This window comes from Haliotis rufescens, unplaced genomic scaffold (genome assembly GCF_023055435.1).
Source record: "Haliotis rufescens isolate VD_foot unplaced genomic scaffold, xgHalRufe1.0.p SCAF_10, whole genome shotgun sequence".
NCBI classification, from domain to species: domain Eukaryota; kingdom Metazoa; phylum Mollusca; class Gastropoda; order Lepetellida; family Haliotidae; genus Haliotis; species Haliotis rufescens.
Genome location: NW_025963780.1, coordinates 34,356,308 through 34,384,024, shown reverse-complemented (window position 1 = coordinate 34,384,024; position 27,717 = coordinate 34,356,308). Strand labels below are relative to the sequence as shown.

Here is a 27,717-nt window from a genome sequence, read left to right as displayed (position 1 = left end):
TCTTGACCTGACAATCCAGTGATTGATGTCATGGGCATCGATCCACGCAATTGGGATCGATGACATGCATCAACCAAGTCAGCGAGCCTGACCACCCAATCCCGTTAGTCGCCTTTTACGACAAGCATAGTTGCCTTAGTCACTGGTAGGTAATTATTGTTGGTTCTCCAGAATATCTGCAAACAATTAACAAATATCACAAGACAGAGTCTGACAATCAATATCATCAACAGACACAACAATTATTATCACAGTTGTTTGTGTTTAACGTCTCCCGAGACAAGTAAATTGTGCTCAGGACAAGCCAAAAATGATGATAGCCCTCACTGACCAGTAACATTTGCGGGCTATAATTCTGAACCAGTTCTCAAGGCTTCAAATTTAACTACAAATTGGAACTGAATAAATCTGACAGAGTAAACATGTCTGTCTCCTTCAAGTAGGACCAGCTACAAACAAAGAAAATAAAGTTTCTACGAGTCTTACAAGAAACAAAATGGCTGCTCCAACATAAACCATCAACAGCAGGGTACACCTGTCTATATCGCCCTCTCCATGTAATTCATGTGCCATACATTTAGGAAACAGCTGAATTGCAATTTCACAGCTACAATTGTGAACATATGGGCTATTTTTGGTCAACAGTTATTTAAGAGTTCTTGTCAAAAGATCGATGAAGACGATTAAAAACTTAGTTAATTAAGTTTTTCTTAAATCTCCCCACCCCCTCCCTTCCCACTGCCCCAAAACAGAATTATAAACATACAGACAGCAATATTTCACGCAGGTTGCATAACAGGACAATTAATATTTTGTTTTGATTGTTGTTTTAACACTGCATACAGCAACATTTCAGCTTATGATGGCAGTCTGTAAATAATCAAGTGGACCAGACAATTCAGTGATTTATATTGTGAACAACGATCCATGTAATTGGGATGGATGACATACAGTCAACCAAGTCATGGAACCTGACCACCCGATCAATTTAGTCGCACTTACGACAAGCATGGGTTGCTGTGAACCTATATTCTTACATAAACGAAACTCATTACAAGATATTCAAAACATTATTCCATGAAGTATTATCAGTTTTCATAAAGAAAGCCCCTGGTCTCACAGCTAACAAAAACACTTCGATGACAAAATCCATATTAGCTTCACCGATCTTTTAACCCATAAGTAGATAGTACTAGGCACATAGAAAAATATCACAGGACCCTGAAGCTTGGACAAGTATGTTTCTGCATATCACTCGGTAATGCATAAAAGATCTTGTCACATACCACACACTTCAGTACAAATGCCCATAAACTGTCTTCTGGAATATCCAACTAATTGCACTTGGGTAAAGGTCAATCTCATTCAAACTAGATCTTCAACACAGATATGATACCTCTCAGCTTCAAGATCTGCGATCTTTGAATCAGCCAATCAGTACTGACCTACTAAATTCTCAGTACGAGTTAGTGAAGCATTCAGACCAGATTAACTGATATCTTGAAAACTAATTTAATCAGCGAGCTCTGGTTGCTAAAAATTACACCAAGGTTCTGTAGATCATTATGAAGAAATAATGGCGGCCGTGTTTAAAGTCAGACTTGTGTGGAATTGTGTATGCAAATGTTCCGAGACTCCACAGCTGGAATGGAAATATGCCCCAAGTTGTATGATATGTTATTCCACATACCCCTACCTACTGCAAATAAAGTCACACTTTTCAGAACCACCATAACTAGGATCATTGCTACCAAGTTTCAGCTCCACGGGCCTTGTAGTGGAAGTCGAAATGTAAACGCTGATGGACGGACAACTGGACGCCAGACGTGTCCATCACAAGCACATTTGACTTTAAATGTGAACTATAAAAGTAAAGCCACTATCATATTGTCTTGGATAATTAATACATCTTGCTGTGTTAGCGTCATGGGGCTGACATCCAAAATGGTGTACTGTCAAGGAATATGTGTGTTCTGTGGCATTTTTTTTTGTTTCACAAAGATTGAATTTTCTAAATCGAGGGGTGAAGAAATGAAGCTGTCATCTGATTTTTGATTGCAGAGTCAAAGTTCGCTCCGGGTTCACCTGACACAACCTCCTATGGAGGTGTCCTCAGATCTTCACACAAAGAGGTGAGTGAGTGAGTTGGGTTTAACGCCGCTTTTAACAATATTCCAGTTATATCACGGCGTGTCAGCTTAATGTGGGAGAAAAGCCCGAAGTGATGCAGGTCTCAGACGTTTGCCACTTCGGTGAAACCCACGAGCAAGGGTATGGTGCTGACAAACCTAGAAACATAATCGGGGCGAACCTTGATTCGAACCCACAATCATTCACACAGAGAGGTATCGTATCAGAGTGAAACATCTAATGTCTGAATAACGGCAAGAGGAAAAGTGAGTACATAATGTAACAAAAAGTATTCCATGAGTCAACACTAAACTTGCTAGGAACAAAAAGGAAAAACATTAAAGAAATAACTGATTACAATTATGCCGACGCATTATGCCAGAACAAAACAGACAATTATTAAAAAAATACATTCTTGTCCAAGCTATAAAGATAAAATAAAGCTAGGAAAATTGTATAGCCACCAATGTGCATGAACACAGAACAATAAAAAATAAACATTTCAGTCATCTGTAACATCACACACACAGAAAAACGCAGTCTCGCTTAATTCACTGCCAAGAAATTATGTAGCTCCAATTTGTTGAAACCATAAGACATACATCATATGCAGAGGTAAGGCTTGTGAATGTTCTTTTTCACCTTGTATAATATCATAGAAACTAAGTCAAGAATAATGTAACAGTATTCAGATTGATGTCAACAATTGTCATGATTTAGAAAGATGTATTCGACAGGGAATACATTGACAAAAGAATACAATACTTTTCTCTATAATAAATAGAGAAAAATCTACCAGAGCTGTCAGTTTTATCACAGGCAGGGCTAATCTGGGATTCAAATCCATGATCATAGGATCCTGTCATGTCTAAGGGAGACAACTCTGCGCAGAGAATTGCAACACCATAGACAACTGGGACACTGGTCCCATCTACTTCATTCGATAATGGATGGACTTGATTGCGATATGTCATTGTATATATGATATCGATACAAATTCATGAATACCAATAGTAAATTAATGATTTCCACAGAAATGTTTATATTTATTTAGATTACCATGGTAATAATAAGGCAGAAATTCTATTTATTGGATCAGCCTTGTTCATATTAAGGTGACTAATTGAAGGTCTAGATACACATACAGAATAACAATATTTTTAATTAATATCAAGATGTCGTGAGACTTGTGAATCTATATACTGACACAAAACTTTCCCATCAATGACAGCCCTCCTGGCTTGCACTGACGATGTATGAACAGTGTCACATGAGAGGAATCAATAGGCACAAGATATTATCGCACAGAATAAAAAAATAATAAATACTGTTAAAAAATTCCTGTCCTGTGAAAATTTGACTAATCTATAATGAATGATTCTTTCATTAGGACTATTACAAGGAAATCTGTCCACTGAAAAATAACCTTGTTTAATCCTGCACTGGCCATGGAATGAGATGACTCAATAAATGCACTGGTATGACCGATGGTTAGAACATAATCACAGCAAGTCAACCAAGCCCTATGTGATGTCCATGTTTAGCCTGTTAAACTGTGAGCTCACATCGCCACACACTGATTGGCTGTTGACAGAGTTGTCTTTTCCTGGCTTTCCCACCAAACACCAACAGGAAGGGCTCAGCATCCAACGAGTCCTGGAAATGAGGGCAAAGAGGGTTCAGAACTTATCTTGTCTCAAATACACAAATATGTAGTTTGATGCTGCTTCTTTCAACATTTTGCACACTTCTGGTGTGTGTGTGTGTGTGTGTGTATGTGTGTGGTGTGTGTGTGTGAGTATGTGTGTGCGTGGAGTGTGTGTGTGTGTGTGTGTGTGGTGTTTATGTGTGGCTGTCTGTTTGTGTGGCTGATTGTGCTAGTCAATGTTATAGTGTATGTTAGTGGTGTCTGGCGTGTGTGTGTGGTGTGTGTGTATAAGTTGTGGGAGTGTGGTGTGTGTGTGTGTGCGTGTGTGGAGTGTGTGTGTGTGTGTGTGTGTGTGTGGTGTTTATGTGTGGCTGTCTGTTTGTGTGGCTGATTGTGCTAGTCAATGTTATAGTGTATGTTAGTGGTGTCTGGCGTGTGTGTGGTGTGTGTGTATAAGTTGTGGGAGTGTGGTGTGTGTGTGTGAGTGTTTGTGTTGTGTGTGTATGGTGTGTGTACGTTGTGTGTACGTTGCGTGTACGTTGTGTGTTGGTGAGTGGTGTGTGTGTGAGTGTGTTGTGTGTGTTTATGTGTGTCTGTGTCTGTGTGTGTGGCTTATTGTGCTAGTGTGGCTTATTGTGCTAGTCCGGACTAGCACAATGTTATAGTGCTAACCCACTGAGATATCATGCCACATTTTACCATGAACACCCCACTCAGACACTGAGATACCATGCCACATTTTACCATGAACACCCCACTCAGACACTGAGATACCATGCCACATTTTACCATAAACACCCCACTCAGACACTGAGATACCATGCCACATTTTACCATAAACACCCCACTCAGACACTGAGATACCATGCCACATTTTACCATAAACACCCCACTCAGAAACTGAGATACCATGCCACATTTTACAGCAAATGGCTGGGACAAAAACAATTAATTTGTTATATCCGTCAGTATGTTATAAGCGTGTTCGGGTCTTCGGCATGACAAGCGAACGCTTAACCACTAGGCTACCCCACCACCCCTCCCAAGTAGGTAGTCTGGCTACTTAATTATCTATTCTAAACCTACTATAGACAGGTCCCTGGCTGTTATTGAGTTTTGTCATTTTGTGTTGGGAAGTATACTTAAGACTTGTTATAGTTGACAGGCATATCAAGATTGTGCTTTGTGCAACAGAGCTGTTCATACCTTTCCTTCTTCTTGAATAGAAGCTATCCTCTCTCCCGGATTGCTAGGTCGAAGGTCAAGGTTACTTCCTGTCTGAGTTGCCACAGTTACAAGAACTTTATTAAATCCTCCATCTTGACCTTGTACCTTGTACCTTGTACTAGCATTCTGAGAACTATTCACATCCGCACCTGAGCATAGAGCAGACCCTGAATCTCTTGACCTTGGACTACGGAAATCACCAGTGTCTGACAGGAAGGTGGTGCAGAGGTCGTGTCCCGACCTTGACCTCTGACCTTCAATTGAGCTGCCAATTTTTGGCATGTGAAACAATTCAAGTTCCATGCAGTCTTGCATTATCACCTGCGTGGATTCCTTGGTCAGGATGAAGGGATTGGGCACCTTGACAGGTGACAACTGTTCTTGTTCAATGTCTTCAATATACAAATCATCACAGTACTTGGAGTAGATAGCCTTCTTAGGAGGGTCTATGGTTGTATCACGGTTGGCCGGACTGGTGTGGGCCAGTGTCGAGGTCATCTGGGGATGGGTGGTTTGACAATTGGGTTGGGTGGTTTGATAACGATTTGGAATGGTTGGTGTCGTCAGGATGGTTTTGTGTGATTTCGAGCTGTCGACCTGCGAGCTTCCATGAAGAACAACAGCAGATTTCCTATCCCTGATTTCACTGCCTTGATTCTGGACATGAGGTTCCCTGACAAGGTCGTCAGCATGATGAGTATGTACAACAGAAGATTGTTCTTTGGCATTAAGGGGTTTGGCCGTTGAGTCAGAGCACTTTTTACTTACAGGAGCATGAGATTCATCTGCAGTACAGTCCACTACATTGTCAATTCCAATAGATTCGTTCGAATCTCGAGACACAAATCTCAGCAAGGGTCGTTTGTCGTCACCTGTCATGACCTGTGACCTCGGAGCATGATCATGACCTCTGACCTTGGTCATCTCTGCACTATTTACACTACTGAACTCTAGGGAGAGAATATCACAGTTTCTGCTGGCAGACTTCGCAGGGTACACCCATGACGTCTGTGGAGTGTCTGTTGACGCTGAAGGGCTTGTTCGTGGACGACCGGCATTGATTACACTTGCATTAGGGTTTGGGCTCTGTAATACTGATTCAGAGAAACATCTGGCAGAGTTATCTGCCCCTGCTTCTTGACTGTTGCTACTGGTTACACACACTGTTGCATGCTGGGAACTAGGTAGTGGATGATGAGGGCTGCTTGGGAAAGCAATCTTTCTCCAAACACTTGAATCTGTGGACAGTATCAGTGATATGATCACATATATTGAATGATATGAACTATAATCTATATACTACCATGACTCAACTTTGATTGGTCAAACAGAGGTTTCAAATCACAGCAACCACCTCTAAATTAAACAGCTGATTTGATGCATTGACAGTTCTCCTTCACTAATATTGATAGAAAAGTACTACTTCGTAATCATGATCTGTAGGAATATTTGAGACAAAGAGATGTACAACTGTAGGTTATCAATGCAGAGTTACTGCTACTACAATTTATCATCCAAAACTGGCACCCACAGGAGATATGGCTTGGGCGAGATCAAGAGATATCTACATTGTAGATATCACTGCAATGAAATTGCATCACAATGATTTGCAGCCCATTGTGAAGTCACTGGTAACCATGACATCACAATCAAATGACATCACTAATGGCCCTGCTACTGAAGCTGTTAGCAGTACTTTTTACACTGAAGACACTGCTAGTTACTGTCTACAAACTGAAAAAGTTGGAAGAATGATGATGGATGATAAATAAAATCTCATCCTTGTGTCTTTTGATATCAAATATATCAACACTCGTTGATATATTTGATATCAAAAGACACTCGGGTGAGATTCTCTATGTATACAAGGTATGTGTGCAAATACATTTTGAGCAGGAAACATGATAGAAAACGACTAAGTGAGAGTAAATCAGGGACAACAGGGAGCTTGATATTTGACACTCATCTGTGAAGTGATGTCATAATAGTGATACGTGGTTAAAAACTAGCTACACTTTCACAAAAAAAGTCTCCGTGACTGAAGATGCCGGAAGTTGTTTACAGACATCATGACTTACTGAAGCAGAAGAGCCAGACGTCACTGTACATCTGTCCCTGGTTCTCTCCACCCACCAGCACCATGCTGTCCTTCACCTGCAACAACGTCACATACAGGCGTAATAGGAACATCACATACCATCACAATAGCAACATTGCGTACCATCACAATAGCAACATTGCATACTGTCACAATAGCTACATCGCATACCATCACAATAGCAACATTGCGTACCATCACAATAGCAACATTGCATACCGTCACAATAGCAACATTGCATACCATCACAATAGCAACATCGCATATCCTCATAATTACAACATTGCATACCATCATAACGGCAACGTCACATACCGTAATGACAACAACACAAACTGTACTAATAATAACATCGCACACTGGCATAATAGCAATATTGCATAACATAATGAGCACCATAATGTCGCATTCAAGATTATTGCACTTACACAGTGACATGTGAGATATATGCAAGCCCACTGAGATACCATGTCTCAGTTTCAACATGGATACCCCACTCAGACACAGTACACTGACTCCGAGCTGACCAGTCCTAGTTTTAGCCCTTAATGCCGAGAGATAGGCAGGGTAACAAGAACCATCTTGTCATGTCCTTTGGTATGGCGTGGCCGGGGAATCAAACCACCCACCTTCCACTCTGAGCGGACGACCTATCCGCTACACCACAGAGGTGGTCCTGTAACCATGGTAACAGATTCTGGTGACAAGGTGAGTCATACTTACAACGTCGGCGGAGTGCCCCGTCATGGGAGGGGGGCCTTGCACTGTCTTCATCCTCTGCCACCTCTGACTCACTGGAAAACATAGCTACCATGTACAAACACAGCCTACATCCACTCTCTCCATCACAATGTACAAACACAGCCAACATCCACTCTCTCCATCACAATGTACAAACACAGCCAACATCCACTCTCTCCATCACAATGTACAAACACAGCCAACATCCACTCTCTCCATCACAATGTACAAACACAGCCAACATCCACTCTCTCCATCACAATGTACAAACACAGCCAACATCCACTCTCTCCATCACAATGTACAAACACAGCCAACATCCACTCTCTCCATCACAATGTTACAATTACTTCAGTCTGAACCAGTATTAGTTTCTTACCACTAGTATTCGGCTATAGTGTGGACTACAAATCCAAACCAAGGTGGAGAGGGCAGTATGGACCAACATGCACCTTAGTATGGACCACTGGTCTGAACCAGAAATTAGCCAGTACAAACTAGTATGCAACTAGTACATGTGGTAGGGCGGTCGGGTAGCCTAGTGGTTAAAGCGTTCGCTCGTCACGCCGAAGACCCGGGTTCGATTCCAGACATGTGTACAATTTGTGAAACCCATTTCTGGTGTCCCTCGCCATGATATTGCTGGAATATTGCTAAAAGCGGCATAAAACCATACTCACTCACTAGTACATGTAGTATGAAGCAGTAATTCAGCTAGTATGAACCAGTATTCAGCTAGTATGAACCAGTATTCAACTTGTATGAACCAGTATTTTGCTAAAATGAACAACTATTCAACTGTGATGAACCAGTATTCAGCTAGTATGAACCAGTATTCAGCTCGTATGAACCAGTATTCAGCTAGTATGAACTAGTATTCAGCTAGCATGAACCAGTATTCAGCTCGCATGAACTAGTATTCAGCTAGCATGAACCAGTATTCAGCTAGCATGAACCAGTATTCAGTTAGTATGAACTAGTATTCAGCTAGTATGAACCAGTATTCAGCTAGCATGAACCAGTATTCAGCTAGCATGAACTAGTATTCAGCTAGTATGAACTAGTATTCAGCTAGCATGAACCAGTATTCAGCTAGCATGAACCAGTATTCAGCTCGCATGAACTAGTATTCAGCTATTATGAAGAAGTATTCAGCTAGCATGAACTAGTATCCAGCTCGCATGAACTAGTATTCAGCTAGCATGAACCAGTATTCAGCTAGCATGAACTAGTATTCAGCTCGCATGAACTAGTATCCAGCTAGCATGAACCAGTATTCAGCTAGCATGAACCAGTATACAGCTTGCATGAACTAGTATTCAGCTATTATGAAGAAGTATTCAGCTAGCATGAACCAGTATTCAGCTAGTATGAACCAGTATTCAGCTAGCATGAACCAGTATTTAACTCATATGAACCAATACTCAGCGGTTATGAACCAACACTCAGTCAACGCCTTCCCACTAAATACTGCAGCAAGTATTCTCACAGAAATGGTAGCTCCACAGGTCTGCTTTGAGAGTGAGGTCACACAGCCCCCCAAACGTCCACATGCTGTTGCCGTGCATTATGCTGCTGTGGCCGTGACGACCACCAGGTGTCTCTGACGATGCTGGGGGAATCAGTTGCCAGTAGTCTTCATCTGTCAAAAACAGGAAATAGGTAGGTTTGAAGTCTTCTAACACACTACATAAGACTAGAGAGTAGATTTTATTTTGTTATTTAATACTAGATAAAAAACAACAAAAATGGCACAAGGAGTGCCACGAAGGAGGGAATATCACAATCACTGCCTGTAGGAATAGACACATACAAATAGAGTTAGTGAGTGAGTATGGTTTTACGCCGCTTTTAGCAATATTCCAGCAATATCACGGCGAAGGACACCAGAAATGGGCTTCACAAATTGTACCCATGTCGGGAATCGAACCCAGGTCTTCGGTGTGACGAGCTAACGCTTTAACCACTAGGCTACCCGACCGCCCCTATACAAATAGAGAATTGGAGCAAATAATTAATGCTTTATATAACCGACATTTCTATTCGTGTGAGAACAACACTCAAAGTTCAGAGTGTCAACCCACAAACTATATCACTCTTCTGGACTCGCCATAGTCTCCTGGTAGACCCTGGTTTGTCTGTTCGTTGTACAACGCAACACTCTGCAAAATTCCAACTTCTTGACGATGGTCTGTGAATAATAAGAGTCTAGACCACACAAGCTAGGACTGCATGAGCATAGATACCATGACATGCATCAACCAGGTCAGCAAGTCTGCCAACACAGTCACCTCTTACCACAAGCATGGGGTGCTGAAGACCAATTCCAACCTTGATTGTCATGGGTGAGACCCAGGTAAATCCCTGAAAAGATGGTGATCAGTTCTCCACCTACCTGCATTGTACGCCCACAGTTCACTGCTGGACCCCCTCAGATCCACGAAGCCTCCATATATGTACATAATCCCACAATGCATCACTGCGGAGTGGTCCCTTCGACTGGTTGGCTGTTGAACGTTCACCTCAGTGCAGGGCTTGTGAACAAACTGCTGATCTATATACACAAATAACAGCATTGTCACAGCGACATCCTACAGGCATGACCCCAATGCACATACAACATACAAAGTGATTTCTGTAGCGTTCATCAGTTTTCCCATTCCACCACAATTGTACCCGTCTGCTTCATAGTTTTGATCAAGCATTTGTTTCACTGTATATTTGTTGTTAACGCTGCACTCAGCAATATTCCAGCTATATGATGGCAGCCTGTAAATAATCTAGCCTGGGCCAGACAATCCAGTGATTGATATTGTGAGCAACAAACCATGAGGTACAATGACATGCAATAAACCAAGTTACCGAACCTGGAGTCCGTTCCACAAAGCGATCGTACCGCTAAGGTGACCGTAACTCCCATACTTTAACATAGACTTACGACTGTGGTAGTGCTAAGATCACTTTGTGGAACAGGAACCTCACCATCTCATCCATTCAAACGCCACTAACGACCAGCATAGGGTGCTAACCCGAAATCCTCATGGGGTTGATCAAGAAAAGATCACAAACAAGTTTCATTTTAAATGTGTCCTGCACATTAACACACTGTTAATGGTAACATCGCTAGTGAATTGTCCGGAATATCATATTTCCAGATTAACGAATACTATGTACATTATAATGACCCTACAACAATACAGATCTACATTCCAATAATAACAGTTCATTAGACAGGGTTCTTGAATGACGGGTTTCAGACCGTCACTATACACCTGGCGAAAATCCACTAACTCTGAACGATTAAGAAAACTGTTACATGTTACAATGTTCATTATAATTACAGATGATCATGTGTGACAATATGATAAATTAATGTTGAGTAAAATATATTACCTATGTTAAAAATCCACAATGGTGGATCGGTCCCTGTGCTGAATTCTCCACCAAATATCAACAGCTTCCTCTGAAACATGGCAGACAATGGCTTAAAGACATGGTACATTCTCATTCCTCCATAACATCACAGGGATGTATCTGGACCATGGGCTCCTTCAACAACACGATCTAACACTGTCGTAACTCACATACGTTAACACAGACTTACGACAGCTGGAGTGCTCAGATCGCTTTGTGGAACAGACCCTGTTCAGAGGCCATTATTTCCGCCCCCTCCATCATCCACACTATCAATAACCATGGCAACACCTCTATTATCAAGATTATCCTGAATAACAATACGCTTGTCGTCCATCGCATGTTCAGGCTGGTACGCCACCAAATCAGGCGTTTATTGTTACAACGTACAATTAACGAATTTGTTCCCACTCATTTTTTATCACTCATCTTTGCGCATGCCATTTGCCTTTCCCAATCTACACATGATAATTTCCGATTTTTGTATTGCCATTTATTCGTTCTCACCTTTTGAATTACTGGTAGTGATTATTTTGGTCTGTATAACCAAGGTTTTCGGTTACGGCATATGTCACAAACAAACGTGATCGCAGCTCACACATTCGTACAAAATGGGGACTAAAAAACTTTTCCTCTGTCAATTTCTACAGATGAATTTTCATTCCCCCTCCGGAATATTTCTACATGGGACTTATTTTTCTCTCACATACACATGCAGCTTTTGAGTCTGACTGACCTTGTGAGAGACGATGGTGTGGCCCTGAAGATGTGGCAGTGATGTTCCCCGATACGTCAGACGTTCCCAGGTGCCACTTCCTGTAAACAAGACACTGTAGTTTAGCTGTTTTACATCCCAGTCAGTAAGATACCAGTTATACCATGAAAGCCTGTAAATAATCAAGTCTGGACCAGACAAACCAATTGGTTTATTTCATGGGCAGCAGAGCTCGAGTTAGCTACATAAAACATGCACCAGTGCAACCTATTGTTGAAAAGTGTAACCTCATATCTATGTCTACAAGCACCAAGTGGATGGAAAAGAATCAAATTTGTGTCTGACAAATCCTTACTTGTTCACACATCAACGATCTTTGAACACACATGATATAAGGGTAACGCTATTTTTCAGGGCATTATCATTTGCAGAAGCCTGAGGTCTTCTATTAACTGCCCAACGAAGGAGAAAGACCGAGTAATAAACGACCTGTAATAACGAGTTACCGTTATTATAGCTAAAATGGATGGAATTTGTTATCAAACTAAAAGAAACAACAATATCGGTTTTGAAACATTTACTGCAATCAACACAAATGCCACTGACCCACCTTTACAAATATGGAAACGTCATAGAACAAACCAGATGACGTCACTATTCAAAACCTGATTTACCTGTGAGAGAGATGCAGTTCACCTACCTATGTCTGGTTTACCTGTCAGAGAGATGCAGTTCACCTACCTATGTCTGGTTTACCTGTCAGAGAGATGCAGTTCACCTACCTATGTGGTACCGCCAGAAATCCTTTAGAGGTAGTGTGTTGTCTTTCCCACTGCAGATATAGACATGGCCGCCATGGATGCACGCCGCATGTTTCAGTCTGGCTCGAGGACAGCCATTGCATGCTGGGATTGCCGGGATCTCCCTCCATGAACAGGAGAAGTCCTGTCTTGTGTTGACATGATCATTCGGGGTGTTTATTTTCATTGTATGTGGCAGGTCTTGGTGCGGAGCATATTGAACACCTAGGAAACAAGTGAAAGATGTGTCAGGGACGGATCATTAGGGCATTTATTATGGGGGTTGGGCTGGTGGGATTGGTCTTGGGACTGTATCCATCTTCCTGAGGCAAGAGAGTTAACTGACTTTAAAAGTCCAGTTTCCACCCTTGCTGAACTAGCTAATCAAAATCGCGCACCGAAATCAAAATCCGGTTCGTAAACTGTTGTGCAGATTTTGATCGATTGCAGGATTTGCAAAGCATGTGCACCGCCAACTCGTTGTCAGCAGATATTTTCCAAATCCTTTCATGTTTTTAATCAAGGCGCTCACATGATTTGATGCATTTCGCGATGTAAGACCTGTTTTATCACAATATAGATCTTGATTATTGATCAGATCGTCCTGACTGGGCGCCACCATTTTGTGTGAAGAAAACGCAAGTGATACGAGAGGTGGAATCTGATTGGTCCACAGGAGAGGTTTAGAAGGGACATAATTGGTAATAGCCACTGGTGGCGCAACGATCGAGCCCAGTAATTCCAGCCAAGTTCGCCAAGGGTGGAAACTGGACTTTTAAAGTCAGTTAACTCTCTTGCCTCGGGAAGATGGACTGTATCATGTTTTGCTGACACCTTAAGTTTCTTTTCATGACACCCCCTTATCTATACATATGCTATAGTAATTGACAAGTCCCTAGATAATGTTCAAATAAATAAAAAAAACATCATTTGAAAAAAAAAAACAGAACTGTTTCCAATTTTCATGCCCATCTCCATGTAGTGACAAATTTTGGTGACCCCCTCCACCACCCTGCCACCCCTGCCCAGATATCTAGGAATGTATTTTCTGTATAAAGTCTTAATTCTCATGCCATGGACAAATCAAAGTTTTACAATGATCATACATATCTTCAGTTTCAGTTACATGGGTCTTGTGGTTGCAGAAAACAGTTCCAAATGATTTCAAAGTTTTGAATTTCAAAACAGAAATTAAATCAAATCAAATTTTCATTTTAAAAGCATGAACTGATGTGAGTCCCATTGCCATTGTACACACAATATCAACATGTCAGCTTCTCTGGCCTTCCGGCTTCTGAGCTTCTTACACAATTTGCACCAACTTCTAGTGCTAGGACAAAACACTGCATCGGTAGATCATGATTTTTCACTTCTTAATACAAATATATCTAGCACAGTTGCAAACTAAGTAAAAAAATATTGATTCTTACCTCTTAATGTTTTCTTTAATAAATGATACACTTAACACTAATTAGTAGTGAAAATTGATAGTGAAAATGAAAATATTTTCATCCATTGTGCCATACTTGACACTGCCAACTGTAAATCATCAGTGTGCCAGGTATTCGCCCACCCTGTCCATGAAAAGGATGGCACCACAGAAAAGAGCACTTGCAAATACATGTATCATGATATGTATGGGACTGTGAGTAAGGTATCGTGATTAATATCGGATCGCACAGTCGGTATAACGTCCCAGCCCTACCAATTTCCTCATCGCTTCATCCAACAAGTTGGTTGGTTGGTTGGTTTGTTGTTTAACGCCGCACTCAGCAATATTCGAGCTATATGACGGCCGTCTGTAAATAATCGAGTCTGGACCAGACAATCCAGTGATTAACATCATGAGCATCGATCCACACAATTGGGATCGATGACATGCATCAACCAAGTCAGCGAGTCTGACCACCCGATCCCTTTAGTCACCTTTTACGACAAGCATAGTCACCTTTTACAACAAGCATGGGTTGCTGAAGACCTATTCTACCCCGGAATCTTCACGGGTCCATCCAACAAGTAGAAAGTTAAAGAACGAACTGACACATGAACAATGTGTCAGGAAATCTTTGTACTTGGGTCCCGGTGGGCTGACTATTTTGAGTACTGTCATATTGCATTCACTGCACAACAGTGTTACTGTCCTACATCAGAACTCCTTCAACAACCATGTTATCAAGTCAATACATCCGCATCATCAAGGCAAAACAGTACTTCATTTACAAATAAACGTCAGGTAACATTCATGGCAAAAGCAAAAAAGAGTAGCAGGCAACATGGTTAAACAATGACCTCACTGCATAGTTACTTCCTTGTATGATGTCGCAACACTATGACATCATCAGTGAGTGCACTAGTAAGTAGGGTATAACACCACTTTTAACATTATTCCAGTTATTTCACAGCGTGTCAGCTTGATGTGGAAGAAGTCCAAATGATGTAGGTCTCAGATGTTACCACTTTGCTCAAACCTACGAAGACGGGTATGGTTCTGACATGAGCACAATAACATATAGCAATCATTATGTTTCCTTACAGATTAAATTATTATAAACAATTAAATACTCTTATTGAATGAATTATAACTTTATGAAAAACTGACGGTGAGCGATTAGCCCATATGACTGGAGAGTAAAGCATGAATTTGACATGGTAGCAAATGAATAAAAGAATGCACATTAACACCCTTCCTTCTGTTTTCAATTGGAAAACTGGACTAAATCATCTACATTTTGATAATACTTACCTGAACAACGTTAACAAGAACAGCAGATATCATTACATTGAAGAGTTCATACAATTAATCCCCTGCACTGCACACCGAACGAGAGGCAGTCAGGTATAGAGTCATTACGACACAGAGGTGAAGCAGCAATTGTTTTGGTTACGAAATCTCAAAACAAAGATGTCGTAACAAGCCAGTCCATCAAACTCTGTTGCAACACATGCAAACAAAGCACCAGTCAATCAATCTCTATTTTTGCACTGGAGAGATCACAGGTCTATGGAATATAGATATTATATCAGTGGAATAGAGTCTATAAACATCATGGCATGATAAATGAACATTGACAACCGTTTGCAAAAAATCAAATTTAAAGAAACTTGGGTAGACAAAGTAATATTGGGATATCATATTTTCTTTATTTTATTGATAAAGACTGCCTGTACTTGTCCAGATCTAATGCCATTTTTTGTAATTCTGGGCCTCGTTCTTCAAAGCTATCTTAGCGCTAAGGTGATCGTAAGTGCCATACTTTAACATAGGCTTACGATCATCATAGCGCTTTGAGGAACGGGGTCCAGCAGTTTAACATGGATACGCCACACACATGGACACAGTATATTGACTCCAAGGAGACCAGTCCTTGTTTTATCCCCATTATGCTGAGTGCCAGGCAGGGTGACAATAAGTACCATATTTTAATGTATTTTGGTGTCAGTGACGCAGCCGGGGATCAGGACCTGCTGCTCTCCAGGCAGACGCTCCATCCACTTAAGGATTGAAGTTGCATTTGATGACATTCATCAGCTGATGAAGACAGTACCTCACGGGAGCAAATTCCATGATGTGCAAGCGGTGATATTGACAGATATATAAATCATAACAAAACAATCCATTAAACATCAAACTTTAATTATTCAAAGCGAACTATATCAACGCGGAGAACCGTGACGTCATCCGCCCCAAACATTCCATTTGGAGTGACATCCCTTGGTTTTACAAACAGCGGAAAATAGCGGCTACGGCAATGTCATTCACTTGAAATAAAAGTTGCACCAAGTAAAGTTAGCGTTGGAAAGAAATCCAGACCCGGCTGAAGCTGAAAATGGATTGATATTAACGTTCTGTGAACTTTGAGAGTGCGTTTGAGTCATAATATGGCTGCTGATGACGGGGGGGTTACCGCTTGAGGTGGCGCAGTTTGACTTTCTGAAGCAAAGCACAACAGTGTGGAGCTCAGTGATTTCTTTTCATAAGTCAAGCATTCTGTGTTATAGCTTGGAATGGACGCTTCATTTCGGAGACCCGACATATACGTGATCTGTCTGGCTTCAAAGCCTGCATCAGCCCTAGCCTGAATCAATGTCGCTCTCAGAGAGTGGGCTGAGTACCGTTTTGAACACTTGAATATTCGGAAACATCGGCCATGAAACCTTTAAAACCAGTTTTCCCTAATGATTATTTTTAGACATTGAGGAATTCCCCTAAAGTAGTTCTGAATGTCTCCACTCGATTGACAACGTAATCACGTGACATACTGACGTTCATCGGGAAACGAATGACAGACAGCTTGGTAGTGTTCACCAAGGTGAGGTCACCCGCTACTGTCAATATTAGACCATAGAGGTGGTCGCATTTGGTACTGGCTTGTGCCTTTAAAGCACATGTGATTTCAAAGTCAATGGAAGATGTGCAGAATCAGCATGTGACTGTTTTGTTAAATCGTTTTTATGCTCGAAGAGCACTGATGAGGCGATTGCATCATAAGTTGTAGTGGTAGCATTCGGTGTACATGGGCTTTTATGCATCCTGCATTAGGTTGTATACAACTCGACTCTAGCTCGTGGTAAAAAACCTAACGTGGGTGGCTTGTGGCATAAAACCTAATAAGTGACGCATAAAACCACATGTACCCCGAGTGATACTTCTACGAAATTATCTTACCGACATACAATAATCTGCCATTGTAAATGAATTAAAACAAATTCAAAATTGATAGACAACAACTGTTTCATTGAGTTGAGGTTAATTTGTGCTGTGTCACGTGACTTTCATTGACTCAGAAAGAGCGTGTGGCTTTTTGCTTAAAAGCAAGATATAAGGGATTTATTCTCCCGCTCAGAAATCCACATGCATCCTGTCTTTTTCGCGGCGGGGTATAAGAGATTTATTCTCCCACTCAGAAATGTATTTCCCTCCCAGGCCGGATACATAGTAATTAATAAAGATCATGTGAACCAATCAGATCTCAGATTCTGACATGGAGGTATGATAAAGTCAATTACACCACTTACAACAATAAACATAAAATCACAAACATTCAAAACTGTTCCACATCTTCCAATCATAATATGAAAATCTAAAACAGAACATAAATCAAGTAATATCTACCAAATCTATTTGCAATTTAGTTGCCAAAGAAACGTTGTAAACTAAGTAATCAAGGAGAAAATCCCAAAGTGAGTGATTTGGACTTTCATTGTATTCAATCACGAAAGTCTGATAGAGAGTCTTACTCTTAGATGTCCAAGTATTTAAGTATTAATAGGAACGTCCAGCCAAGTTGTTCCCATGATCAATACAATGCTAGGAATGAGTGATCAATGTTGCATTCATGGGAAACTCATTCTAAGTGAAAGACATGGTTTAGTTTAGCAAGTGACACATGTAAAACTTGCAAGGGTAAAACGGCAAGTTGTCGGCCATTTGAACATGTCTGATAATCTCCTGGCCAATATTTCAAAGTTTTGTGAACACATAAAATTTGCTGTTTCCTGTCATTAACCTAAATGTCTTGCACACCCGTGGGTGAGAAACCCATGTGAGATAACTGGTATTCCAACTTCACGTACCCAACAGCCAAGTCAAATGTCTTACTGTAGGGCTTTACCTTAACTTACATATGTTGTAGTCGAGGGGACCTCCAATAATTAATTTCAAGGCCCTTACATGAAATATGAGGGTCCTGGGGTAGTGAAATGGTGCAGTGTACTGTATTTGATAATTACTTTAATTACCATGATTACAGGACCTTAATACTTCCTGTCATAAATTTGATATAATGAATATTATTGTGTGTTACTCGAGACACAATTAATATTTTTTATGAATCAATTCTAAACATTTGTGAGTGAGTGGTTTTACGCCGCTTTTAGCAATATTTCAGCAATATCATGGCGGGGGACACCAGAAATGGGCTTCACACATTGTACCCATGTTGGGAATTGAACCTGGGTCTTCGGCGGGACGAGTGTACGCTTCAACCACTAGGCTACCCGACTGCCCTAAACATTTGTGAGTACTAGATGCACATTTCTGCATCATGTAAAAAACCTGTTACCGTCCAGTAAACTCTTCCTAGACTGATACCACATCCGTGCAGATCCCGGTTAAAATAGGTCTTCTGCAAACCATGCTTGTCGTAAAAGGCGACTATGCTTGTCGTAAGAGGCAACTAACGGGATCGGGTGGTCAGGCTCGCTGACTTGTTGATGCTTGTCATCGTATCCCAATTGCGTAGATAGATGCTCATGATGTCAATCACTGGATTGTCAGGTCCGGATTTGATTATTTACAGACTGCCATCATATAGCTGAAATATTGCCGAGTGTGGCGTTAAAAAACAAACAAACAAACAAACAAACAAACAAAATACAATGACACCAAAGGACTTGTCTAGACTAGCACCTCCTGCACGCCACCTACCCACAGTGTGAGACAGAACACTCCGGTGCATCCATCCACCCCAGAACAACCTGTCACTCCCGTGTCACCTGCACAGGTCCGGCAGCTGGCACGGCCTCAGTCATCATCACCGCGGTCAGACTTATCCACCACCATCAGCCAGGTGATGCAGACTCGGATGTATTGATCAAGTCAACCATGTGTCCGTCACCAGACAAAGAGCATGCAGATCATTCAAGCAGTTGTTCCCACCGGTTGTCGTGGAAACCCACAAACAAAGATACCCTACACATGACAAACAGGAGTTATTCAGACATCCACAGCCAGGAGAGAAGGTTTAGAGGCTGAATAAAACAACTGTTATAACGCCCTGTGTCTAAATGAAGGGAATAACTGATAGACCCCTGTGATGTATCAACTAATTAATGGCCGGGAGCACTCATGTTTCACTGCAATAATCAATTTACAGGCTCTGATCACCCAGAACGAACAAAGTGCTTAGTCATGATACGTGGTTATAATCATACCAGTAAATGGATAAATATCTGATTGTATTCTGATGTTTGACGTGTAACAAATGACAGGAAAAGTAATTAACTTTTCAATTACAAATCTCGTGATGGTCGATGCTAACATTGTTATCGAGTCAGGGATGTAGGTGAGAAGATGAGTATATGATGTATGCTGACATGCTCACTTGTGTATGTGTATATATCTGTTATTGTTGCCATGGGGACAGGCAAGAGGGGTGGGGCACAATCATTTCAATATGGCGGACATATTTGTCCAATTTTAGAAAGTCAAATAAATATTACATATTATTTTTTCTTGTGATTGAATCCTTCAATTATGTTAGTCATTGACATTGGACCTATGCACTTTCTCATGTAACTCACACAAAGTTTTACTCCAGAAACATGTGCTTGTCATAAATTGAGTGTCAGGCTCACTGACTTGGTTAATTGCATGTCACCGTATCCCAATTGCATGCATCAATGCGCAAGATGTCAATCACTGTATTGTCTGGCCCAAACTCAATTATGTACAGATGACCATCATATAGCTGGAATACTGCTGAGTGAAGTGTTAAGCTACAAATAAACAAATTTTACTCTAACTCCCATATTATATTAGGAGGCATATTAGGATTTGAATTCATGATCAGCAGATCCTGCCCATGTAAGGGACACAACAAAGTAGAAAAAATCCCTGGAACTACAGAGGTGGAGGAACAGACAGCCAAGAGAACCAGTATACAATAATTTCCACACAAAACATTCTAATATGAATGAATGACTAATAAACCACTGAAGGAAATCAAGAACAAACCAATTCATAATCATATCTACTGTTCTGCACATCACATAACAAGTTATCACCAGCTTTTTCACAAGAAAGTTCTATATAAATTCATAAAAATCTTGTACTGCAGATTTCATAGTGCTGGCCCACCATGTCGAAGTTTAACCTAAATGCCCCACTGAGATACAGTATACTGACTCTGAGCCAACCAGTCCTTGTTTAAGCACCTTTATGCCGAGCGCCAGGCAGGGTAACAACAAATACCATCTGTTAACGTCTTTTGGTGTATCGTGGCTGGGGATCGAACCCCGGACCTTCTGCTCTCCGGGTGGACGCTCCGTCCACAAGACCATGGAGGGGGTCCCAGGGTATTGATCATAACAGTATGAAAATATAATACACCAGGACTTGGACAATACACCAACTGTGCGATCTGATACGCATCACAATACCTTGCTCACGATACTTGCATGTGCTCTTATCTGCGGTGTGTAAGCCATCTTTTTCATAGACAGGATGGTGAAATACCTGGGCCCACTTGCACAAAGCTAAGACTATCGTAAGCCTATGTTAAAGTATGGGAGTTACAATCATCTTAGCACTAAGATTGCTTTGTGCAAGTGGGCCCTGGTATACTTACGATTTACAGTTGGCAGTGTCAAGTTAACAGCGTTAGAAACCAACAGTTTTCGTCCACCAGTCCTTATAATGATAACATATAGCAAAACCCTTAAAAATGGCAATTTTCTACTAGTCCTTATGATACCTTTACCATTGGACAGTTTGGCAAGGACTATAGGACTAGTGCCAACTTCTATCACTGAAGTATGGTGCAACGGATGAAAATATTTACATTTCACTACTCATTTTCACTATAAATCTGATGTAACATTTATTAAGGACTACATTTAAGGTAAGAATCAATACTTTTTACGAAGTGTGTGATAGTGATCGACACTTGTATCATGAAGTAAACAATCACAATCCACTGATGCATCAGTCTATCATCCCACTACTACAACAAACTGAGATGAAATGAATTTTACCGGTGTGTCCAAGATTATTGTGACGTGTGTGTGTGTGTGTGTGAGTGTGTGCGTGCGCTCTTGTCCGGACTGATGCCGATTTATAGTGCTAGCCCACAGAGATACCATGCCACAGTTTAACATGAATACCCTACTTAGATATTGTATACTGACTCCGAGCTGTCCAGTCCTTGTTTTAGCCCCTTACTGCAGAGCGCCAAACAGGATAACAAGAAGTACCACATTTTAACATCTTTTGGTATGATGCAGCCGGGGATCAAACCCCGGGCCTTCCGCTCTCCAGGCGGATACTCTACCACTAGACCACTGAGGCAGTCCCTACAACACACTGAATAATGGAATGTGGTTTTCACATTGCTTTCAACAGTATCTTGACATGACGGACTCAAGTGGGAGGAAAGTCTGTGTTACCACAGACATTAACCAAGGCTCACATTCAGGTCAAATCTGGGATTCAAACCCATAATCACAGGATCCTGGCATGGCAAAGGGGTGCTACTCGGAACACCTTTACACCTAGGCAGTATTTTCATTGAAGTGTGACTTAATTGAAGTTGGTTGTCAGTCCATCGATCTGTTTACAACTTTGCATAAGGCATGCAAATACACTCACCAATTTGTTATCCAAAAATCAATCAATCCCTGAGGGAATATTTCTGAAAGGGTCAAGCTGACATTTTAGCATTTGACTTCAACTGTTAACAGACAGACAGGCATCTAGACATCCAGACAGACAGTCAGTATAAAGGCATCATGGACAAAAGTATAAATACCTGTATAGCAGCTCCTAGTGGTTTAAAGATACACAATGAATTATTGAAGCTTACATACGATTTCTTCAAAAGGGGAAACAACTCTTCAAAAGTGAATGAAGTATTTATACGATAAATTCTAGTGAATGTTAAAAACCCTTTTTAAGTAGATAAAAACTGCTCTTATGTTTCATCATGTTTCATAGGTGCTTTGACTGTATTATCTCAGGGGTAGAAATTAACCAAGAAAGCCTACTAGACCAAATAGTGATAACCTTTTGGACCTCTAAGGTAAATATATTCCATGTTATGTCTTGGACTATATAGCAATACCCCCTAAAATGTTTGAAATTCTACTCGCCCTAAAGGATACATTAAAATCAACAAAACTGGTCCGGGTGAGCGAATTGGTGCTAATTTCTATCCTTGCTATCATAACAAGATCCTGTTTATATTAATACTTATGAGCAATATTAATTTGCTGGGTACCTTTTTCTGATTGATAAATATTTTTAAATCTAAATAATACATGGTATTTCCAGTTTGTACATACACAATCAGCTTCCCACACAACCGAGCCCATTCTGAAGAGGTTTATGTTGAGTGATTGAGTGAGTATGGTTTTACGCCGCTTTTAGCAATATTCCAGCAATATCACGGCGGGGGACACCAGAAATGGGCTTCACACATTGTACCCATGTCGGGAATCGAACCCGGGTCTTCGGTGTGACAAGCGAACGCATTCACCACAAGGCTACCCGACCGCCCCAGGTTTATGTTGAAACTGTGCAAAAATATTCATAACTTACTGCTTACATCCAATGACATGTTAGATGATGCTGCAAGATAGTGATTCACGTCCACATACATGCCTGCTCCAACCATTGCCTCCAACAGGTGTGTGTGTGTGTCAGCAGTATGGGCGCTGAGGGCAGGAATACTTGCCCATCTGTCAGCATATCAACTTACTATCACATCATACGTTTGTTGTATTGACAAGGTGGCCATGGCCTACTTGACAGCTAAAGCGTGAACCAATCAGAGTTGGTCATTAATGAGAACATAAACTGTTCCGATAAATAAGAGTTTTCTATGATATTACATGTCATGTGTTTTGTTATGTGACTCAAATATCTTGCTGTGAACACAAATGTGACGGGGTTGTTAGATGCATGGTTTGTAGTATTCCCTTCCAGAAACAAACTCTCATATTTCTCCTTTTCCAAAGACAACCTCACTCTCACATTTCTCAAATGTAGCAACAACCTTTTCATGTTTTTAAGTAATGTCTGTCCTATATTTAGAAGACAAACTCACAATCATGACAGTGAGAATGTCATGGCCAAGATATGTCATATATCACCTAGAATATCATGTCATATTTATTTATACCCGGAACACCACTGCAAGGGCGAGACCGAGTGACAACTGGGGATTTATTACACAACAGATAAACTGTGTCATCGAACTTAGTCCACAAGCTCAAGTTATGGTTTGAGCTTTCAGTTTAATAATCAACCAACCTCCGTCTAAAGTATTGAGCCAAAAAATTGGGGTTAATTCATTAATACTTTCACTGCCACTCTAGTTTTCAGTTGAACTGGAAAACATTCAACTACATGTTGTCTACACCATAAAACAATATTCACACACTCACCCACATATGCAGGATTTTACATGATATACAAATGTGCCTCCAGTACGCTAAAATGTAGGGAATTGACGCAGAAAAATAATATACTGCGTCCCAAAGGATGCACAATAATATTCATAATATACCTTTCAAGCAATTATGGGCATCTGTCATTTCATCCATCAATCATATCAACATGATCACTGATTCATTTCAGGCTCTAAGTAATTATCTAAACGTACAGTACACTACATCATTTCATTACAATACATTACAGGACCCTCATATTGCCTTAAAATTAATTATTGGGGTTCACAATTTTGTAAGTCAAGGTAAAACACTGGATATCTATATTCACTCAACAACAACCAATCAAAGTGTGGCAACGCCTTAATTATAAAATTATTAAATAAAAATTAAATTAATAAAAATTGAATAGAATGAAATGAGAGCATCAAACCACAAACAGTACAATGCAAAAGAAATTGGAAAGAATGCTGTAATCTGATTGGTAGAAATATGCTCTGACATGGGATTGGATCTGGAAAATGTTTTGGAATTTTCATTGAACATGTTGAATAGGAATATTTTTCTTCATTGGTACCTCTTTTTTTACAATGTCAAATTGAAAAACCCAGACTATTCAGCTTGGAAAAATAGTTACCACAATCATGTAAGATAAATATTTGATAAATATCTTTATCATCCAATACTGGCTCCCACAGGAGATATGCTTGGGTGAGATCAAGCGATATCTACACTGTAGATATCTCTGCAATGAAATTGCATCACAATGCTTTGCAGACCATTGGATGTCATTGGTTACCATGACACCACAATCAAATGACATCACTAATGGCTCTACTACTAAAGCTGTCAGCAGTACTTTTTACACTTAAGACATTGCTTATTACTGTCTACAAACTGAAAAAGTTGGAAGAATGATGTTGGATGATAAATAAAATCTCACCCTCGTGTCTTTTGATATCAAATATATCAACACTCGTTGATAAAAGTGGAAAAAATCCTCGGCAAGCCTCAGAGTTTTCCCACTTTTATCAACTCGTGTTGATATATTTGATATCAAAAGACACGAGGGTGAGATTGTCTATATCTGAACAACTTTTCAATGCTTTTGTCGATACTTTGCTGAACATACCCGGTACAGGGTCAGTTATCAAGGAAGCGTATGACATCACCCATTGTATCATGACGTAATGACATGCCAGTGTGACGTCATGCCTGTCTCACAACTGTAGGGTACGGAAAGTTACGTATTTTTTTGTATTTTAAAATGTCGATAAACATTACATGTTTCCAGATTAGCAGGTGGTACATGTATTAAGAATTCAATAGTTTTAACATTTTAACCGCTGGCCACCATGGGTTCAAAAGGAAATTTACGGGCATCAAATACTCAATAGCACCTGCAAATCTGAAAACAAATAATGTTTATCTCCTTAATACCTTCAGGTGTCGTATAACAATTTTAGTGCTAAGAGGATCTTAACTCTCATACTTTAACATTAACTTACAAATGTAGCGCTACCATAAATGCTTTGAGGGCCCTGCAGAATATTTGGTTCACAAATTTACTGAAAATGTCTTTATTTTCATCTGCATCTTTGAATGAGTGAGTGAGGATGGTTTTACACCACTTTTGGCAATATTCCGGCAATATAATGGCAGGGGAAACCAAAAATGGGCTTCACACATTGTACCAATGTCGGGAATCCAACCCGGGCCTTCAGTGTGACAAGCAAATGCTTTAACCACCAGACTACCCCATTGATCCCTGCATCTTTGAACAATCATAAACGTGGATGTACATGTATAAACATTTCTGGGTCACGGATGAGAATAAGTCCCTAGCAATCACACCTGGTTCAGAGCTCCAGATAAGCTGCGTATCTGCGTAAAATACGCATAAAAAATGCAGAAATATGCAGTAAAATAAAATCCAAGTGTATCAAATACGCAACAAACATTACAGATTCGCTACAAAAATAAAAAATCATATCATCAAAATATTGTGAAGCAACCCTGACTATTCGATTAGCAAATCAGCAACTTATTTTGAAATTATAAACGGACATTCCGTCAACCTTGCCAAACTCCACGATGACAGTTACATCATGATCATTTGCCATCACACTTTCTTGTGGAAGTATCGTGGTATTTTTGAGTCCTATATAGCTCTCGAACCCACACAACACCAGTTTGCAGGAACTAGATGAATAGTGTTTCTAAATATTTTACTTAAATACCCACATGTGTAAAAACTAGTGGGTAACAGAAATTTGAATACCCAGATAGAATTACTGATACCCAATGATTTTAAAATGCATGGGTAAAATACCCAAAACACCAAAAGCTTATCTGGAGCTCTGCTGGTTGAAAGGGGCTACCAGGGGGGTCGGATGGTCAGGCTTGCTGACTTTCATGTGATTGTACCCCAACAGTGTGGATCGTTTCTCATAATGTTATATCACTGGATTGTCTGGTCAAGACTCAATTATTTACATGTCGCTGTCATACAGTTGGAATACTGCTCAGTGTAGGATAAACAAGAAACAATAGTAATAATTGCTGGCTTGAGTCATTGAACAAATTTAAAAAATGGTAGAAGGTAGATCTACCAACATGAAGTCTAGCTGGGTCTATGCATACACTGTTTCCAGGGAGTCAATGGCAGTCTGGTAACCATGCGACTGTAACCATAGTAACAATACACTTTGTTGCGACACAACATATATCTCAGTTCATATTGCAACTTGACACTTGCCATAATAGCAGCTATACATTAGATCACTGAATGGTATAAACACATGCCCACTCAATCCATTTTTAGTTTATTTATGTTGATTAGATTAACATTTACGTCAATGTCTGCGTTGCTTTGATATACAATTTCAAGGTTTAATCATACTAAACCCTACAAATGAAATCATGATTTAAACATGTTAAATGTAATTATTTCTGCTTATTTTGAGTTTATCACCCTGTATATGTTTCAAATAGTAATGCTGCATGCAGAAGGAACATCAAACAAACATGGCAGATAGCTGTTTGGAAAGATGCATGTGTACTATATGGTTGAGAGTGACAGAAAACAACAGTGGTAAACAAACAAGAGATAATCTTTGGCAAAATGGGGAACTTTTCAGCAGAAAAAGAAAAGTTCATATACGAATGAAGACCCACCTCAGTGGAACAGGCTATATATATGTACAGTAAGTCTTTGGTGACAGAAACACTGGGTCCTAACAAAGCTTATTCTCTATATTTTGATTATATTATTAGTATTATGTATATACACTATACACGGTGTTTTTGTTCCTTGATATGACGCTGGAATTATACAGCATATAGGCTATGGTGAAATGTGAAATCAATATTACTTGGCCTATAAGCCTAATCAGGCTTTCGAGGATTCAAAATACTCACGTCAAATCCTGAAAACAGTCAGAGAAAGTCAGTCGGACTGTTACTGTTACTTGCTGAAGTTTTAATGAGCGTTGTGTTTACATTTCGTAATCGGCTGCCTTGTCAGCCTGTGGCAAACTCGTTATTGCGAAATACGATTACTGATCAGGGCCGGCTAGGAAATTTTTAGATGTGACTGAACAATTAACTCGTTGATAATCCGATATTTGTACCTTATTTTACAAAATATGAAATGCTATATATACTTACCGTATGTTGAAGTTGTGTCACCTCCTAAAACGCAGGGAATATAACATAAACATAGCTTTCACTGGTAGGTAGATTGTTGTTGTCAGTTGACATTGATAAACGCGCGGAG

General features: G+C 40.2%; 1 protein-coding gene across 3 annotated transcripts; it reads right to left on the bottom strand.

Moving 5' to 3' along the window:
• Positions 1-14: 14 nt before the first annotated feature.
• Positions 15-27,717, bottom strand: LOC124131001 (tip elongation aberrant protein 1-like). 3 transcript variants are annotated; one of them, XR_007219436.1, is made up of 11 exons: positions 19,201-19,705; positions 12,756-12,998; positions 11,995-12,074; positions 11,238-11,307; positions 10,240-10,398; positions 9,334-9,486; positions 7,827-7,897; positions 7,084-7,159; positions 4,985-6,243; positions 2,289-3,786; positions 15-1,891 (listed from the first exon to the last, which is right to left on the bottom strand). XR_007219436.1 is itself a non-coding variant. In XM_048389730.1 (10 exons), the coding sequence occupies exons 2-10, from the start codon at positions 12,958-12,960 to the stop codon at positions 3,679-3,681; spliced, it is 2,181 nt and encodes a 726-aa protein (XP_048245687.1). In that variant the 5' UTR covers positions 12,961-12,998; positions 27,609-27,717; the 3' UTR covers positions 2,233-3,678. The 3 variants fall into 3 exon arrangements, 2 of the variants coding, with proteins under 2 accessions (XP_048245687.1, XP_048245679.1); XM_048389730.1 differs by lacking the exons at positions 15-1,891; positions 19,201-19,705 and adding an exon at positions 27,609-27,717 and having other exon boundaries at positions 2,233-3,786; XM_048389722.1 differs by lacking the exon at positions 15-1,891 and having other exon boundaries at positions 2,233-3,786.

Excerpts from the sequence above, each read along its gene's own strand:
- LOC124131001 (XM_048389722.1), bottom strand. The coding sequence starts at position 19,231 with ATGCACCGGAGTGTTCTGTCTCACACTGTGG. Across the intron at positions 12,075-12,755 it reads TTTCTGGCGGTACCACATAG|GAAGTGGCACCTGGGAACGT; the intron begins GTAGGTGAACTG and ends TCTTGTTTACAG. Across the intron at positions 9,487-10,239 it reads ACTGTGGGCGTACAATGCAG|ATGAAGACTACTGGCAACTG; the intron begins GTAGGTGGAGAA and ends TGTTTTTGACAG.